The sequence below is a fragment of the Chamaea fasciata genome, unplaced genomic scaffold (assembly GCF_029207755.1).
Source record: "Chamaea fasciata isolate MVZ Bird 193981 ecotype frontalis unplaced genomic scaffold, bChaFas1.0.hap1 SCAF_3, whole genome shotgun sequence".
In the NCBI taxonomy this organism is placed as follows: Eukaryota; Metazoa; Chordata; class Aves; order Passeriformes; family Sylviidae; genus Chamaea; species Chamaea fasciata.
Genome location: NW_027094088.1, coordinates 40,253,584 through 40,272,132, shown reverse-complemented (window position 1 = coordinate 40,272,132; position 18,549 = coordinate 40,253,584). Strand labels below are relative to the sequence as shown.

The 18,549-nt window shown below is 37.7% G+C and overlaps 1 protein-coding gene across 20 annotated transcripts in view; it reads right to left on the bottom strand.

The window, feature by feature from the left end:
- The window catches only part of AFDN (afadin, adherens junction formation factor), a 114,877-nt gene that overhangs the window by 76,051 nt on the left and 20,277 nt on the right, over positions 1–18,549 (bottom strand). For 10 of the 20 annotated variants that reach the window (XM_066178679.1, XM_066178681.1, XM_066178682.1 and 7 more), the window contains exons 2-5: positions 4,655–4,850; positions 3,029–3,144; positions 1,334–1,497; positions 713–873 (exon numbers count right to left, since the gene is read on the bottom strand). In XM_066178679.1, coding sequence (XP_066034776.1) covers positions 713–873; positions 1,334–1,497; positions 3,029–3,144; positions 4,655–4,850 — 637 coding nt within the window. Of the gene's footprint in view, positions 1–712; positions 874–1,333; positions 1,498–3,028; positions 3,145–4,654; positions 4,851–15,070; positions 15,096–15,142; positions 15,168–18,549 lie in introns of those variants that run through there. The other 10 variants (XM_066178680.1, XM_066178684.1, XM_066178686.1 and 7 more) reach the window with 3 other exon arrangements.

Below are 18,549 nucleotides of genomic sequence, written 5' to 3'. Positions count from 1 at the left end.
AAGTTAAAATGAAATAGTTGCAATGACTGGTTGAAGAACAGACCTTTTCCATCTTGACAGGAAGTTTGTGCTGACCTCCTCTCTCTTGAACAAGCCCATTTAAGATTTCCCTCAAAACAATGTTTTCTACATCTCTAATTCTTTCCTCACTACTATTCCATGAACAGAGTATGTCATTTGAGGTTTAATCAGTTTGAACATTTCTTCACTTGTTCTTTTCTAACGGTATTTATACAATCGTTGTTATATCCCCACCCCATGAATGAAAAATACTTAATCAGTGCTGTACACAAGATCTACCAGAATCCTTCATGCAGAGCAATCACTCCTTTACACCATTTATTTATGCTACTGATTGAATTTTCTCTTTCAGGTTATTCAGTTTGTTCTTAGTACAATGAATGTCAGCTATTCCAGCCAGCCTAAGTCCATCCTTCCTTTTTTTCCCAGTTCAGCACTGTTAGCAAGCTCAATGAGCATACTCTCAGTCTGCCCACCACTCTAAGTTCTGACCCGCACTCACCATGGAACACGCTCCTGTAGACTCCTACCCTTACAAATCCTTGGTTTAGTCACACCACAGATAAACTAGCCATGTGCAAAAAACGTTGGAGCAAGCAAAAGCCAATTTTTCTACAGTTGCTGGCCTTCAAGAATGTTCTCCTGATAAAAAGTTTACTGTTTATAACTTAAGCAGAAGAACTCTAAGTACCTGAGTCTGGTCTGCCATCCGAACTGCGGAATTCCTGCATTCTCTTCTCCAGTTTCTGCTGCCGCCGCCGTTTCATAACCACCTCAGGATTGGATATTGTGCGAGTGAAGCTGGTCTCAGGCATATCTTTGTAAACCTCAGCTGCAAGGCGAAAATTCTCACTGCCAAGTTAGTTTAAATAAAAAAAAATGTCATTAAGATCTTAAAATACATCTATCCTTATTATTCACATAGGACAAAAAAGCAGTAGGATTCATAGACACAGGAGCTCATTTAAGTTATTGTAAGATAGTTTCTACATGAACTTCATTTTTACTAAGGTTAATGCTGTTCATACACCCATGCTCACCTGATAAAAAGCTAATTTAAGCACTGCTAGTTGCTAGTTTTCCAAAAATACAAGAGGTCATCTACCTCTTGTACATTGGGGCTTTATACTATAAACTTTAATTTTTATATTATAAACTTTATATTATACCCCTAACTTTACTATGATTTCCAATACTGCCAAGCATGAGAAAGCTGAGTTAGCATGTGCTTGCAAGTCATGCTTTTTCTTTTGCAAATGTACTTAAAAACAACTATCATTTAAGGTTTTAAAAATAAGTTTAAACCACTTACATATCATCCCCATGAAGAAGTCTATCATCTCTATCTGACGCTTGTCGCAATGCCTCTTTTTCACGCCTCTTTTTTTCTTTTTTTTCTTTTTTTGAGAGCGTTCGCTTGAAATTCTGAATTACTCCCTCTTTTTCTTGCTTTTCAGGCCCATTACTCTGAGCTTTCTGAAATAAATGAGTTTAAAACAGCTTCTGTCAATTTCAATCCAAAGAAAAGTTAGTATTGGTTTTTAACTTTGCAGATGAATCTGTTTAAGACACAGGATCACTGACCCAAAACCAACACTCCATTACACAGCAATGGGACTAATGCTCTCGAGGAAAGCAGAGAGAAGGCAAAAATGTCATGTTCCAAAGAAGGTATGAACTGATTCTACTCAACAAAGTGAAGAAATTGCAGAATTTTACTTGAGTAATGCCTGCTATCTACTTGGCCTCAAAAGATTAACTGAAGGCTGCAAAACAAATTGTTGTTTCTGAGTAAAAATACTCTGTAACAATGCTGTGCCTAATCTACTTTGAAGGCAACTGTGTTGGAGCACCAGATAAGAATAAACTGCAGAAGGAAAAACATTACAGAGGACTTTTTCCCAATGGTGTACTTTTCCAAGCTGTTATTCCAGTGTTCTCCAATTCCTGCTCCTTGCATACACAAGATACCTGTAATCCTAGGCACATTTGCCTTCTTTAGAGAAGATGACAGAGCATGAGAGAAGAAGATGCAGATTTTCTCACTTCTATCAGGAAGTGAAGAATACAGAGAAGGAAGATTGCAAATCACTTACTTCAATTAATAGGAATAGCAGGGTTGGTACATGCAGTGCAATACATCATTAACTTTCCCTTCCACCCTGTAACATGGATGTATCCTGCAGTCTAAAGCCCAGTACAAGCTCAGGTAGCTATACACAAAGCACTTATAAAATTAACAAGCTCTAATTCCAAAAGCAAAGGAAATTTAGTGCTCAGCACAACATCAAAAACTTGCCTTAAGATAGCCCACACTGAACCGCATGTTTTCCATAGCTATAGGCAACCAAGCTACATATAATATATATAATTCTATGACTTTAGGAGCCAAAGTCTAATCTAATTTAATGTTTAAATTGCTAATATTAAAGCAAAGTTTTGTACAGCTGGTGTTGGCAGTTCATTCATTTTGCATTTGTAAGAGAAAAAAATAATCAATAACCAGAAAAGCAAAACCAAAACAAAAAACCCTGCACAAAAGGAAAGATTCTTCCATTTTTTTCAAGAAACAGAATGTTACCTAAGGAGGTAATAATTTTTAGCTCTTTAACTCCCCCAGCATTCCCTTTTAAAAGCTTTGCAAGAGGCAGGATTACCTCCCGGTGTTTGCACTATATACTATTTGAGGAAATTTTCAAGTCTTCATAACAGAACAAAGCAAGCTTTAAGTTCTCTAGGCATTAAACATTCCAGTACTAAACAGCTACATGGATCACAGCATCACCAGCCATAGAAAGATAACAAAAATGCTGCGTTGCCAAGATGCACTTTCAAGTATTTAAAATTACTTGCTCCAGATATTGACAGTCATGAGCAGCAGTTGTTTCCAGGAATTAAAAAAGTAGAAGTTATGTTTTCCTGTATAACATTTTCAAATTTATATTGAAAATTAAAATTTCAGACTTCAAAACTGCTGTAACCACTGGCATGGTGCATAAAGACTCACCTTTGGAGGAAGCGTATCATTTTCATTCTTGAGGACAAACCTTCCCTCGCGATCATCTTTGTTCCAGTTTAACTGTACAACAAGAGGCTTCTCATCCACATCTAATCTTCTTTCTTCTTCAAAAAAATGAAAAGCAGTAACAGTTACTTGGTATCTCAGGAGCAAACATATTTAGAAATAAGTTAAGCTTTAAAAAAAAAATAGGCTAGCTTAAGAGAACACATCCATAGATATTTTCCTGTTAAGTATAGGGACAGAAAGAAAGCTTGGGACTGCAGAATTAATTACATGTCCCCTTTCCAGCAACGACCCCAAGTGTATTCCATCTATCTACATAAGCTAAAGGTCCCCCATAAGGTAGTACTGCATAACTCCTTTGTTAGAACTAAGTCTCAGAAGACAACATTACCACTCCAGAGGAGAAGTTAGCTCTAGAGCTGAAATGTTTAGAACTTGGTAACATCCTGGGTCTTCCAATTTTTCTTACTTTAAATTTACTTTAAAGTAGACCATAGTCTGGTTGCAGCCTGAGAAATACTATTCTAGAAAGACTGCACAAAAATAAACAAGAATACAAAATTTCACCAATAAAACAAATCAAAAACCTTCACAACATCATGCAGATCTGAGACACCATTTCATTTTAGTATATTACATCTGTTTTAAGTATATGGAAACACAACTGACAGAGTTGTTAAAAAACTTCAGCAAGTCTTGCCATTTGATTTTCCTTTTGAATAGAAGGAGACAGTACTTATGCCCAGGAAAATAATGATGTCTTTGTGGTTATTTTTATTTAGAAAGAGTCCTATTGACCTTGCATGTCTCAACCATCTTTTAAAGACCAGGAACTTGCTCTGCAAAGAAATCAATTTCATTTTGACTACAGGCACAGTGCTAACAGATTTTTCAAGAAATCTAAAGCAGAAAAAATTAAATTATTTTCAGTCTTTCAAATGCAGAATTTAATGTCATTCAAGCACTTTTGTAAACTTCTGAAGTAGAAAAATAAAAAGTACAATCAAAAGATAGTTTCTCCTATATCCGTCTCTACCACCACAACACACACTATCACCTTCTAATCTGAAACAGACAAATTTCAGCAGTACCAAAGGCTATTTATATATCCAAATTCTTCAGAGGTAACATTACAGGATCTGTTTAAGAAACACAGTGGCTTCAAGCAGTATTAAGCTGAACTTATCCCAGTTTAGCAGTAAAAGAACATGAGTTATAAGGCTACCATCAAAGGCCCACAGTTTCAAAGAATGGAAGATGTACTCTTAACTGCTCTAACTTAACAGTCCTAGTCTCCCATTATAAATTTAGTCTTTACCTCCTAATCGCAAAAATAGCAACTCTCTCACAAATGTCAACAAACTAACAGGATGTCAATTACAGCATTTGATAGATCATAATCAAATCTTACATGAACTGCAGGCGTAGTATGCATAATGAAGTTTTGAAAACCACTCCCCGAAAAACAATTAGTAGCAACACATTTGGGAATAAAAAACCCAAGTCTCACGAGGTTCAGAAACTGGGGGCAAACCTGAAGATACTTTGACTGGGAGTAGATAAGATGGTGGTGTGGACACAGGAAGGACTTAATGGATAAATACAAACCTCCACTGACATGCACTTCATAAAGTGAGTATTTAGGGGATGACAACATTCGCATGTCTGGCCGAAACTTCTCTGCAAGAGTTTCTATCACATCCTGAGTTGTGGCGGTACTAGAGACACGGATACATTTTGTTGCAAAATTTCCAGCTGCTTTGTCTTGAAAGTAGAATCTCATTACTCCATGAAACTCAAGATCCTGTAAAGAAATAAAAATACAAATCTGAGTGCTGGCTAACAGTTATAAGGGTCAGAGTTCTTGTAAAATTTGTTACAAATTTATTATGAAAATATCAGGCCTTCAAATATTACACTGGTTTTCAAAATTTTCATAACAGTAGAATTAAAAACCAGGACAATACAAACTTCAAAAAAACGCTATCCTGCAAAAAAGAAATTAAGGACTACCTATTACTGAAAATACTGAACTTGAATCTTTAAGTATTCAAATTTACAACGATTGTCAGGAGAATTAATAAAACTTCTTTTCTAAAGCCTAGAGACACATCTTCAAGACTGAGAACAAGTCCCTGCAGCCCAAGTCTGTAAAAGTGTATGCTCAAGGAACAGCAGAGTGTCTTGAAGAGAACACTTTGCTGTCACAGAAGTCACAGGATCATCTTTTCTCTCCTCTTTCCACCCCACTTCATGCACTCCTCTCTCGTGCTGGCATCTGTTTGTCCCAGAAACAGCCTTTTAAGGAAGTTAAAACATTTGACAGCTGTCAACCAGGTGGCTACACTACAACTGCAATGGCAATTTGTTCAAACTATCGTAAAGTCACATCCTCATGTGTTTTCCTTAGCCACTGGAGTCTGTGCTCTACTACAGCACACCAAACTTCAGGAGGATACTGTCTGCTTATGCTACTCCACTACTGATCTGAACAACAACTCCGAACTCAAATTTTAGTTCCAGCAGTCTCCACCTGGGCAACTTTTGCCCCTTGCATAAATCCCAGCAATCACGGGGCCCTGCACTCAAGGGCAGTCAAAGATACTCAAGTCTCCAGTTGACTTTGCCAAGTTTACTCTACAGTTTAATAATCATTGCTCCTGTCTTCACTCTCCAGAGGCTTTGAAATAGGCAAATCCTTAGGTGCTGAGCAGAGTGACAGATTTTATGCTAAGCACAGTCCTTTCCAGTACTACATCTGATCACAGGACACACACCACAACGCTTCTTTGAACAGCAAAGAATCGAGATATTTACTGAAGCTACTCTATCACTCAGAAGACCTTGGCCAAAAGAAAGGAAAAAGGAAGAATATTTTAAAAGGAATGAAAAAGACAAATAACCTACACTTAGACAAACATCTGTGTCAGCTAGATACATGCAGAAGTAAGCACTGTTCTTCCCAGGATAATCCCAAGCCTACATCAATACAGCAGTCTAATGAAATGCACCATGGACCTTGACAATGGCCAATTGTGTTTTGTTCTCTGTTGTTATCCTAACAATTTACAGAATTAATCTTTCTGAGCCTGCACTGCTGTTCTCACAGAACCATCTATTGTACTTCCAAACCAGTGTTCCTTCCTGCAAGGAGTTACAGTTTCCACATTCCTCACTCCAGCTAACTCCCACCTCTGCACACACTCTGAACATAACAGCAATTATACAACTGTGAGTGTAATTCTTCAGTTGTGAACATTTCTGTAACAGCTACCAGTCACCTCTGAAAAGCATCTTGACTACTTCATGTCTTGTCTTTAATTATATATACCACATTATTAACGAATTATCCATACAAGGACTTAACCCTCTCATGCAGAAGGCTACCAAAAGACTTCTGGAAATCCCACCTACCATAGCAAATTGGAGCTTCCTTACATGTGCTCTTGCTAACTCCTTCAATGAGCTCCAAAAGGTCTGAAGCACAACTTCTTTTCTAAATCTTGTTGACCTATCCACACTCTGTTATAACAGACACCACGTGTCGAGGAATTCTGTAGGTTAATGCAATTTCTTCTCACACAGATTACATCACCAGTGAGCGTCCTTTGTAATTCTGGCCTCATACTGCATTTGCACCCAACTACCTGAAGGTGTCCACCTAACAGAGCCATTACAGATCGCTTGGGAAAACTACTTCATCTCTCGCTTCCCAACAGAGAATGTTACTGGGTGAACATTCTCTGGTTCTAGCAACTTGCTTTCTTGCCTTTTTCTCTCTTAACATATGCTGATTTGAAAGCATTCCTCTCTTTTTTAATCTCATGCTTTTATATTCTACTTGCCAGATTTTATATCCTCACAATTTTCCACATTTGGATACTATTTCACCTTTCTAGTAACTTATCTTTACCTGATGTTCAGTTGTGCCAGCTTCCTTACACACTTCCCTTGATAGCTGGCATGCTTGTGGTCTGTACCTCCAGCACAGCATCTTTAACTCTCAGCAGGCGCAGGTACTTGCTACTTACTTACCCCTTTTAGCTTTACCAAGCTTTCCAAGGGTGGCTATGCTCCATTTCCAACTGGGTTGGAAAGTTCTGTACTTTTTGCAAGGAAAAGGAATCTAAGTGTGTCATGATCTCTAGAAAGGAGAGCATTCTCACAGGTAACATTCTGAACCATGCGTTTCACGCGTGCTTTTGCGCAGATTTGGTTTAAACTCTTCTGCTACTACTCCTGGACTATGATGCTTCACAAAACAGCCACAATATTTTTTCAATCAACTTAAAGTTTCAATCCACTTGCTTGACAAAAAATCCACTTGCAAAGGACAACACATGAGCCTCCTGCAGAAGTATCGTGAAGCACAATCACGTTCCATCATGTCCCATTTACAACATTTATTTCCCTTTATATAAGGTTTTCCCCACCACCATCTCAAGGTACTGCTGAAGCAAGAATTTTAAGAGAAAAATGAGCACATTGCTAATCTTCTCCGTGCACTATGTACCGTGTGAGTTCCTATACATTTTCCATTTTTTTTTTTTTATTGGTAGGGAGAAGAGATTATTTTGCTGGTGACACATTCCACTGCCAATTAGCCATGCTTTTAATCTGCAGATTTTTTTAACAACACAGCAGAAATTGAAGAGCAAGGGAATGGAACACAGGTCCATTCAGCGAAGATGCGAAAAACAATGCAAGAAGCTTTCTCAACTACCATGTTTGTTGCTGTTGTTAATATTAGTAATATCAATAAAAATAACAATGTAAGTTACAACTTATTTCTACTTCCAGACACTAACAAAGCAGACCAGACCAAAGTACATTCTGAATTCTCATGATACAATGTCTGTATAAGCAAGTTTTGTTTTCATTTTCCAAAAGACGTATTGTGTTTTGCTAATATTGCCCTTTGAAAATCTGGATATAAAAAAAACAACTGAATGCACTGAACACTGACTGTCCATTTCCCCCAACCACTTCTACAACAGCTTATCAAATTGTGTCCTCACAAACCATGCCCTAGTCCCCTCCCCACTACTTTTTCCAAAGTTTTCTGTTAAAAAAAAAACAACTGCCCAACAGCATCACAATCTTCTATCACTTCCCCATATAAAACTCCTTTTAATGTTTCATCTTCATTATGTTCCAAACTGTACCTTGGGGCATTGCTAGACTATTACAGATTTAAATAAAAGTATTTGATGACATGAAAGTAACTGGTTTCACATTTCAAAATATCAGGAAATAGGAGACTACAAGAACAAAAAAACCCCTCCTAGTCTTCATTATATTTTTGATATCACACGTGCATTTGTGTGTGTGTGTGTGTGTGTGTATAGCTCCAGTCCAAGCCGTATTTCACTTTCCGACCTCATGCTTGGCAGATAAATCCCAGCCACGCAGAGACAGATACCACCACTCACAATCAGACAACATGGCAGGCACTGCACTTAAATTTCCACTCTCTACTCTAACTCTGCATTAAAATGTAAATTTCTCAGAGTTTTGTGTTTCATCCTCAAACTCATCCACTTCTGAATTTCTTTGTGAAGACTGTTAGGCACGTACACTGCAGTTTATGATATGAAATTGTGACAAGAAAGAGGCTAAAGAACAAAAATTGCTTGTCCTAAACCAGGTAGGTACAGAAGTATTTATTATTCCTGGATATATTCCTGTAAATGAAGGAATCTCCCCAAAACACTTAAAAATCTCTTGAACCATCTTTTTCTAAAGAATTGCCATTTATCAGTGAACAAAAAGAAATTAAAATGTTTTCTGGATTTCAAGAGTGACTAATTACTTAAGCATATGAACACTCCTAAATTCCTCTTAGGAGTTTATATGCATCATAAGCAATTTTAATGATTTTAATAAGCTCTATCACCTGATCACATTTAATATTCTATGTATCTGCTGTTCATGGCTCATGTAGGAACTCAAGGATACAGACCAGTCTTCAGCCACAGAAGTACAGTCAATTTTCTTTTCACAGAATTTTAATTCTGATCATCTAGACTGCAAAACATATTTTAAAGAGAATACAGTGAAAGTCAGCTTTTTAAGCTTTCAAATAATAAAGGCCACTTTCCTCAAATACAAAGCATAATTATTCATTTTTATCACTATCAAATGAAGTTATGGTAGTTTCCAAAAGTATATCCTACTCAAAAGGTTTCAACTTACATAGTAATTGCCAGTTAACCATCATTTCCTGGTTTTACAAACAAAAGTAAGCTACACCACCTCTTCACTAGGCACAAAGGAAAGAGTTTATAAAAGCATTTCAAATACCTAGTTATGACGTTTTGCATAAAGTCAATGACAGGCAGTAACTGCTTCAAAACCAATGGGTTAAATGTTCAAAAGTGTGTCTTCAGAAAACAAAAATAAAAACACACAGAAGCATCAGAATGAACACCTGAAACAACACTTCGGCAAAGGGAAATGACTTCTAAATTCTACAAAATCTTGTGAAAAGTTTGGATTAAGCACTCTTAGAAAATATCTGCTTTCTCAGTGCTATCACTCTCCTCTGACATTCAGTCATCAAGGACCTCAGACCATCATTAAATGAAAAAGAACACTATGAAAGCAGGAAGCAAACAAACTTTAATACAGAACAAAGTCAGTCCCACAGAACAGCCAAGTTATCACATCAATTATCTTCAATGTTTTCCATGAGGCTTCACAAAAGTGACTCCTGTTCCTCAAAACAGTTTGATCTTTAAATCTAGCTCCCAGTTACTTTACTGTCAAGGGTGGATTTCTGCTTTAAAGCAGCAATCAGTAATAATCAAGATCACTCACTTGAAGTTATGCTACAGAAATGCAAGTAAGTGAAAGAAGGAGAGGAAGAGCATTTCAAGCTCCCCTCTCCAATTATGAAGAGTGGTTATATACACATATGACAAGTGTTAATAATTATGGAAGGCAAAGGTGTTTAATCCTTTGGTAATTCAAAACAAAGAAAATCCCCACCAAAAAAATCATCTCCAAACCTCTCTTTCTGCCAATTATCCCACTTTTTTTACACAAGAATATAATAATCCAGAAGGAATATGAAAAACAAGTAGAAAGAAATAAAAAGACTGCACAGTACATGAAGCTCGGAAAAAGCCTGCAATGTGACACAATGGGATTTGCAGCAGGGAAACCTGGACTTCCTGAAGAATCTGAGAAGCTTCTGCAAACAAAGCAGTGATATCCAGGAGTCATAATCTACAGCCATGCTCACATATGAGAAAGGAAACCCCTCCTTTAAAGTGTCAGAGATAATGAGAGAGTATTTATCACAAGATGTAGGGCTCAGCAATGAATGAGATCAAGACTACTCTTCCCACAAGCCAGCAAAGAACACCTATAGGCTTTTAAACTCCTATCCCACCTGTATCATCACAAAGCACGGCACAGTTCAATATTTAAAAATACTACATACTACCCATTCTGTAAACTATTCAATCTCCAGAGCAGAAGAGAATATACAAGTTTCCCTTCAAAAATCCTCAGTGCACCCCCTCCAAGAGGCTTTGATCTCTTTCAGCTGCATTGATAACACTGTTTGCCTCGCAAGCACATTCTGCATGACTGCATCTAAAAAATACCAAAAATCCAGCACTAAGGACATCACATCTTTCATCGTGCCCCATTCAAATTCTGCAGGCAAAATCTACAGAGAACTAAGCTGCAATTACTATTCAGGTACATGTGCTTGTTGCTCAGGAGTTTTGCTAATAGAATATAAATAACAATAAAACCAATCCACAGTGCAAAAATTAGAATTAAAGCACATACAAGTTGCTTTCAAATGAATTCGGGTTGCAATATTGATAGAACAGGCCAGCACAGCAACAGTATTATCACTGCAGGATATTCTGAAACACTCATATAATGCCTTTGTATCTGACCTGTCTACACAGCAAAACGGAATTGCTTCCTCTGCCCCTCCAAAAGCCAAATGTATGCAACAAATCTATGGAATTTTAATGAGTACAAGAATATTAAAAAGAAAAAATTTATTTGCTACAGTATTTTAAAACCCACTTAAATCTGTCAGGGAATAAGCACTGTGAAATTACAGGAGGGTGTGGCTTCTTGCACTCATTCCCAGTTCTAGCACTCAATTCCCATAATGACTGCTCAACTTGAAACTTGAGGACAGACAATACTATTAAAAAGGAATTCCAAAGAGTTTTTTTTTTTTTAATCCTGGTAACTGTTACAAACTGTTTTCCATGCAGCAAAGAAATGCCGTGATCTTGTTAAGCTACAGTTTTTGAATTAACTTCAAAAAGTGCAGCTTCATGATAAAAGACTACCTTTTAATCTAACAGAAGAAAGGAAGAACAATACAGACGAAAAAACAACTCCTATAAAAAATAATTCTCATCAGCTTTACTTCCTCTTCCAAACCTTTGACACCTGGATCAACAAAGACTTTCCACTAGAGAATGAGTCACTCTGCCACAACAGTTCAGACGCTGAGATGTTCACAGAAGCAGGACCAACAGCTGACCTTTCTGTCAAAGAGAATTACCAAGAACCCACAACATGAAGATCATAACTAAGTGAAACCTCCTCTTTATTTTCCTGAGGAAAATTGCATCTTAGGAACCAGCCCCACTACAAGTATGAAACAAAACCTCAAGACCAAAAGACAAGAGATACTAAAACCATTTTCACGATATAAAAGTAATGCAATGAAGTCAATGCAAAACCCGCCGCACTGTATGACAAATGGTACACAAAATCTCAAACTAAGGCAAAAAATTCAAGTCTGTAACTATCACATCCACAATCCAAAAAAGGATTAATTTTCCTAAATCCAGCTTGAATGCCCATGTGAACCTTGAATTATCATAGATGTAAATTTTTTTACTGGATACTTTATATGCATTGTCCCTGCTTCCTGTTGCCTATCTGTGCCCAACAGCAAGACTTATTTAACGCAGAAACTCTTGGGATGAAACAAACATTACTGTAATCTTCAATACTTTCCTGCTAACTTACACCCCACAGATCAAAAAATTAAGTTTCAAAAGAGACCCATCACCAGGTAGATGACGCAGGGTACTTCCTACGACTCCAAAACAAAACAAGTTGTTTTCAGAGTAGTCTTTTACCAGAGCCACCACATTCTGTGTGCAGCCATCAACCACACTTCATTCTTTGGCGAATACACCAAAGTTTTCACAACCTTTTACAAAAGGCATTGTTACAAAAGCAACATGAAGTGTCTTCACATAAGATTTATGAGTCGAAAAGCAGCTACCATTAAAAATGAAAAAAAAAATTGCCAAGGGCACTCCTCAAAAGCATGACAGACGTTACCTTCCAACTCTCAATTTTCAAACCTACAGTACGTGATCAGCAGAATCAGCACAGCACTTTGCAACACAGCTGCTGCCTGCCCCCTGCAGGGTGTGCTCTGTTCATCAGCTGCAGTGGACAGCATTTACACAATCACCCAGAGAACACGCAGACCTGTTCTTTGTACAAAATGAAACCTGCAGTTAAATGACGAAATCAAACAAAAAATGTTTTCAACAACAAGCACCACCAACAGTTTGGTGACTATTTAATCATTCATTAGACTGATTAAATTAAAAATAAAAATAAATCTACAGAAGATTAAATCACATCCCCAAGTTAGAACATACCACCCTTTATAAACTATATTGATGCTGGTATCATATAGAGACTCTCCCAACACTCTCATACTGAGGACCTTGCAGCAACTGTCAACACATACTCTGAAAAAACCAAAACACCCAACGAAAGCTTGTTAAGAAAGTTGTTGTTATTACGATTATTGTTGGAAATGGTTTGAAGGTGGTGATATGACAGTAACAAAATGGAAAAGTGACTGATATACATCTGGTGTATCAAAATACCCTGAAGGCCTCCAACAACAGAAGAGAGGTACAGGCAGAGTTCAGTCACACCTGAAACCAGGTAAAAAGTGAGTCAAAACCAAACAAAGCCTCCTTTGAATTAATCATGACATATTTAAAAGAGGAAAAATAACAAATAGCAATGGGCCTCAATAAAATATTGCTTACCTTTCTACTATTTATCTACAACCTGTCACTATTGTGCAACTAAAACAACTGCTAGGGAGCAACACCAGAAAACTTAGAGGAGAAGAATTAAAAGTACAGACTGTAACATTTCTCAGATGCATCTTAAAAACTCACCAAAATAAATCAGAGTTCTCCATACTATTTACTGTGTTAAAGACTGTTCCTTTCGAACAGTCCCATTTAGAGGAAAAGAAACAAGTTAATACATCCACCTCAAACCAAAATACAACGGGAAAACTGAAGGGGGAGAATGAAAGTTCAGACACTGGAAGTCTGATTTTTCACTGACATTGCTACTTGCAGAGCTGCAATCCCTGTATTTAAAGCATCTTCAAGCATCAATCAGGCCACAAAAAAGACTGCCCTTACTCACTTTAAAAGTGCAGACACACAGTCAGCAACAGAAACTCTAGTGCTGCAGAAAGCACTCACTGCCTCATACTGACACACTCATTCCCACCTCCTCTCTTATGCCAGGCACCAGCACCCTGCAGCTGTACAGCAACATGAACCAGGTTAATTCAGAAGATATTTCCCTTCCCTTCATTCACTGTGGAGGAAATGGTCAGTGCTGGCAGCTGGGGGAAACGATCCTTCTGCTGGCACCTTGTATGAACTTGAAGGAACCATGAAACAGCAACCCCTGCCAAGCTGGACGCTCCATTCCCACTTCTGCACCAGCATCAGCACACAGCTGAGTCCAGCAGGAGAAGCCAGCAGGCACTTACTGTTTTCTGTGCCAGGCCAGGCTGGCTGGGCTGTGAAGTCTTGACACAGGTCAGGTAAGCAGTAGACCAATGAAGGTAACAGAAATACAGCAGAAATGCAGCAGCCTAGCAGAGATTGGCAGTCCTGATGAGCTAAGTGGAAACTGCAGTTTGTTACAGGAATGGCAAGTCTCTGAAATATTTTGAAGACTTAGTCCACAAACACGTGGCATTTAGATAAATTAATTTTCTGCAGTCACAAACTAAAATTTAGAATACTGTAAACTTAGGGCTGGCATAAAATAACTGGCATAAAATTTTTAGATTCCAGAGTTACATGATAATTTCTCTACAACTTAAAAAGATCAGTTTTTACTCTATAATAAAACTCTGATAGAGCAATGTCTTAGAAACAGTCCTAAATCCATAAAAAAATGACAATACAAGTAGTTTGCAAATTTATCCCTGAAACAACAAAAAGCTGAAAAGATACTTCTTTTTGAGTGAAAACTCAATATCTCTAACAGAAATGTCAATCTACTTACAGCAGAAAGCTGCATTACTGAAAAAAGCATTTCCACTCATGAAGCCTGGTTTCTTGTGGCTGTCTTCCCAAAGCTGGTCACAGTTTTATTATAGATGGCACAAATAAAACTATTCTTCACATTTCCCTCCCACATGGATTCTCTAGTGTCCAGAAGTACATACACTACTTAGTACAAACTAAATCAAGTATCTTGTGTCTTTCTGACCACTAACAGTGGCAACTTCACACAGGCTGAGGAGTCAATCAAAGAACCAACAGACCAATTAAAACCAAAATTTGACAAGCTAGTACCCACTAATAAGCTGTCACCAGCAAACACATAGAGAAACCACGGCCACTTCAACCACCTGACATTCACTTGACAAAATATTCATACTTCTTTGCTTTCAGTATAACCTCTATATTGGAAATAAAAGAATTAAACTCTCACCATATGACAAAAAAAAGTGACACCAGCAATCCTTTAAACGAACAGCTGTCTGGATTCATTTCTTGTAATTAGCACTGCATTTTTACTGTTTTAGTATCAGGCTTTAGTATGATGAGGGTATCAAAGGAAACCATAAACACAGAGTCATTTTTACATAATGCAGCAAGGGTCATGCCATGTATTTATGCTGACACAGCCAGTAAAGTTTGAGTCAACTTCTGCTCTATAATGATAACCTAGATTTGTTACCCTGGTTTCTCAGTCCTGTGGGATGAGCTGGAATCAGCACTATACAGGGTTAAGACTTCCAGCTACACTGACCGGAGGAGAAAAACGTTGGTGCCATCTGATACTCTGATACTCGGCATGCAGGAGCTTTGGCAACCAGGCTAATTAGTCAGGAGTTTGAAGTAGGAATGCTAACAAGCCCAATAGAAAAACAAGCACCTGATTCTCCTGAAGTAGCCAAACTGAAGCCCGGAAACTACGTGAACCCCACCCCCCTCCCCCCCCCCCAAAAAAAAAAACCACACAAAAAAAACCCCAAACACCTCAAAACTCAGTATTTTGATTTAAATACAACCTATGAAGAGATTTCAAAAAGTTATTTCTCAAATAATTTAGGTTAGTGAAGCATGTTTAAAGAGATAATATAAGGTCAAAATGTACCACTCAATGCAATTATATTGTAACAAATTCTGTAGAAATGGGGCAAAGGACTTCTTTCTGAACTACTACTGTTTTTCTTCCCTACATGAAATACTTTCCCTTTCCTTTTTAAGGGCAAACCAGCCATACTTCAGGCTATGGAATAATCAACATCTACAAAAATAGTTCTGGAAAAAACCACAAACTGAAAATCTGCACTGATTAATGAAATTTAGCGAGCTGATCTGTGTCATAGCCAAAGAAACACAACCACGCTGCTTTTATATGCAGCTTTTTCTATAGTAAACATACACAAGTTAAGACATCCTTCAGGTTACTTCTACCACACATTCAGAAAACACGGTATTCATTCACTACAGATACAACTAAACGTGTAATCAAATTAACACATGAAACTGACACACAGTTTGTGACATTAGAAAGCATTAACTTGAACACTTAAAAAGAAATATGGGGTTGACATTACAACTTCCAAACAGAAGCATGTCCTAGAAAGAGTTGTTTTTGTTTGGCTGGGTTTTTTTAATTTAGTCACTCAAAAACTCCTCCGGGAAGTCTCATTTTGAATGACTTGTTTATTTTTATATTTAAAGGAATGGGATCATTTCTTAAAACTTACAAAGCACTTTATTAATGCCATTAGTTATCTTAATGTTGGTTATCTTAATGTTGGACTACCAAGGGCACAGATAGCTTGTGAAAAATCTATACAGTAATTCTAATAGTTTGGTAAAATTCATCTGTTGATAGCCTTCTCTCTGCAAATCCTATTTAATCCTGTTGTATAATCTTTGGCAACAATTTCATCAAGTACTGTGCTTTGTGAATGACATTCAGCCTCAGTTGCATTTAAAAACAACTGCTGGCAGCTAAAAAAGGGCTTTCTCTGCAGTACCACTATATACAGTATCTTCACACTGACAGTGGTTTTGCTCTCCCTGTGTTGTGATGTTTTCTTTTGACTGTTCTCATACTACAAAATCCTCCATTCTAACACAAAAGCTAGCTCAAAGCAGTTCCAAGCATATAATAAGGCTTCTTCCTAAGGCACCTGCACAACTAAAACATGACTTTGCTTCTGATTTTACTCCCTCACTGCTCGGTTTACTTTTAGATTTGAAAGAGAAGATACCATGTTGCTATCAACATAACAATACACTTTAATGTCTCGTGCTTGAACTGGCGCCCTTCTCGCTGAAGAAGTATTTTACATTCCAATTAACTACCGACTTCCTTTTCTCCAATGGGGTTCCACACTTGCTCCCAATCTACAATAGCGTCTGTTTTGCCAGACTGGAAACAAGTTCATTGGCTGAAAGGTCCTGCTCTCTCAAAAAGCTTATCTAGCAAGAAAATCTCTATACCTGAATATTTTCTTCTTTTATGTATCTTCCATACTATTACCATTATTATTGAATGTACTAGTCATATATACCTAGAAATAAATTCCCCCAAAAGTCCCTAATTGTTGATTACTGGATGGCTATCTCAAGAGAGGAATTACTCCCTACGTCCTGTTTGTGGCAGCAAGAGAAAATATGACATTAAGCTACTCCAATGACAACTAACAGTGACATTGGAAGGGGCTTTCCCTACCTACCCCCACTCCAGCTGTGTGTCATTTTAATTGTTTCAATACAAGCATTACGTGAACTCTAATGAGCCAGTTCAGATAGAAAAGTCCAGCAAAAACTAATCCCAGTCTCCCAGCTTCCCTAACAACTTCACCATGGAGTCACATAAAACCCAATGCCAGCATAAAGGAGGGATTAAAAAAACCCAAACAAACCTGCTCAATTGAAGAAGGGGTGAAGGGAGCACTCTCTTGCAGCTTAAGCCATAAATATGAAATCTCATCCACATGATTTTCCCTTGGGTAGCTATTGACACCCAAAATAAAACCAACAGCAGTAGTTTACAGAGGTAAGGAATGCTTCTGCAGATTCAGAAATCCAACCAATCAGTTGTATGATAGAGGTTGGCTTCCACAGTGGAAATAAACTGGTTATCTGTGGGAATGTGGGAATTTCATCATCCCTGTCTAAACATCTATTTCACTTGCCTAAGGATGAACAAACAAAACATTATGAAAGTAATACAGTATTTAAAACTCAGCGTAATAGACCTAAAAAAGGCTATTAAAATAAAATCAGACTATAATTCAATTATTACATCATTTAACTGAGGAGAACTTAAGTCATGGTTGTGTTTTAGTACTGGAGGACATAGCAATTCATGCCTATGAGGAGCACTACACACAAATAAACACATTTTTCTAAAATTCACAGTTTTTAGCTTAATCTAAAAGTAACTAAACGTATCAAATACCAAGGTGATGTTATTTTCTACTGTAAACAGTGTTTTCTCCAAAGCATCAGGAGCCACCGAGTGCAGAGTACACAAAAGCTCCAATCACCAGCTTCTAACTCTAGCCTGCAATTTTTTTTTTTACATGTCCTGAGCTGCTCAAGGGTTCTGCTCAAGCAGGAATGACACAAATGGTACAGGAATTACTTAGCAGTGCCGAGACATCTTCCACAAAACACTGCTGCATCAGATGTTGTCCATACACAAACACTGACAGAGTTTTACAGCCCCAAAAGTCTCCGAAGTCCTGCAGAGACCACAGTAGCACCATTCCAAGACAACAAGCCAGAGGAGGAGAGTAAACAAAATTATTAAAAGAAAATGAGATTGAAAAAGCAGACAATGAAAAAGTCAGTCCAGAGACAGGGTGAGCTACACGTTTAAAAACCTCAATTAGATCTGCTGAAGGTATCATTTCATTGTGCCACCAGTCATTAAAACAGAGAAGCGCTCAAAAACTTAACTATGGGAGTAAAAGGTTGCTTTCTTTCTGTCACGGCAGTATTGCAGCCACGGGCACTGTATTTTCTTTTTCTCCTACTGCTTCACAGTCTCTTATTCCATGCTCAGGACAACAATGCAAATGCAGCGACTGTAATTGCCAACACTATTCCCGATAGAGGAAACAGCAGTTGACCAGTTGATTACATAGGAAGCTCCTCATTTCCTTTGCAGTTCTCTTCATAACAGCA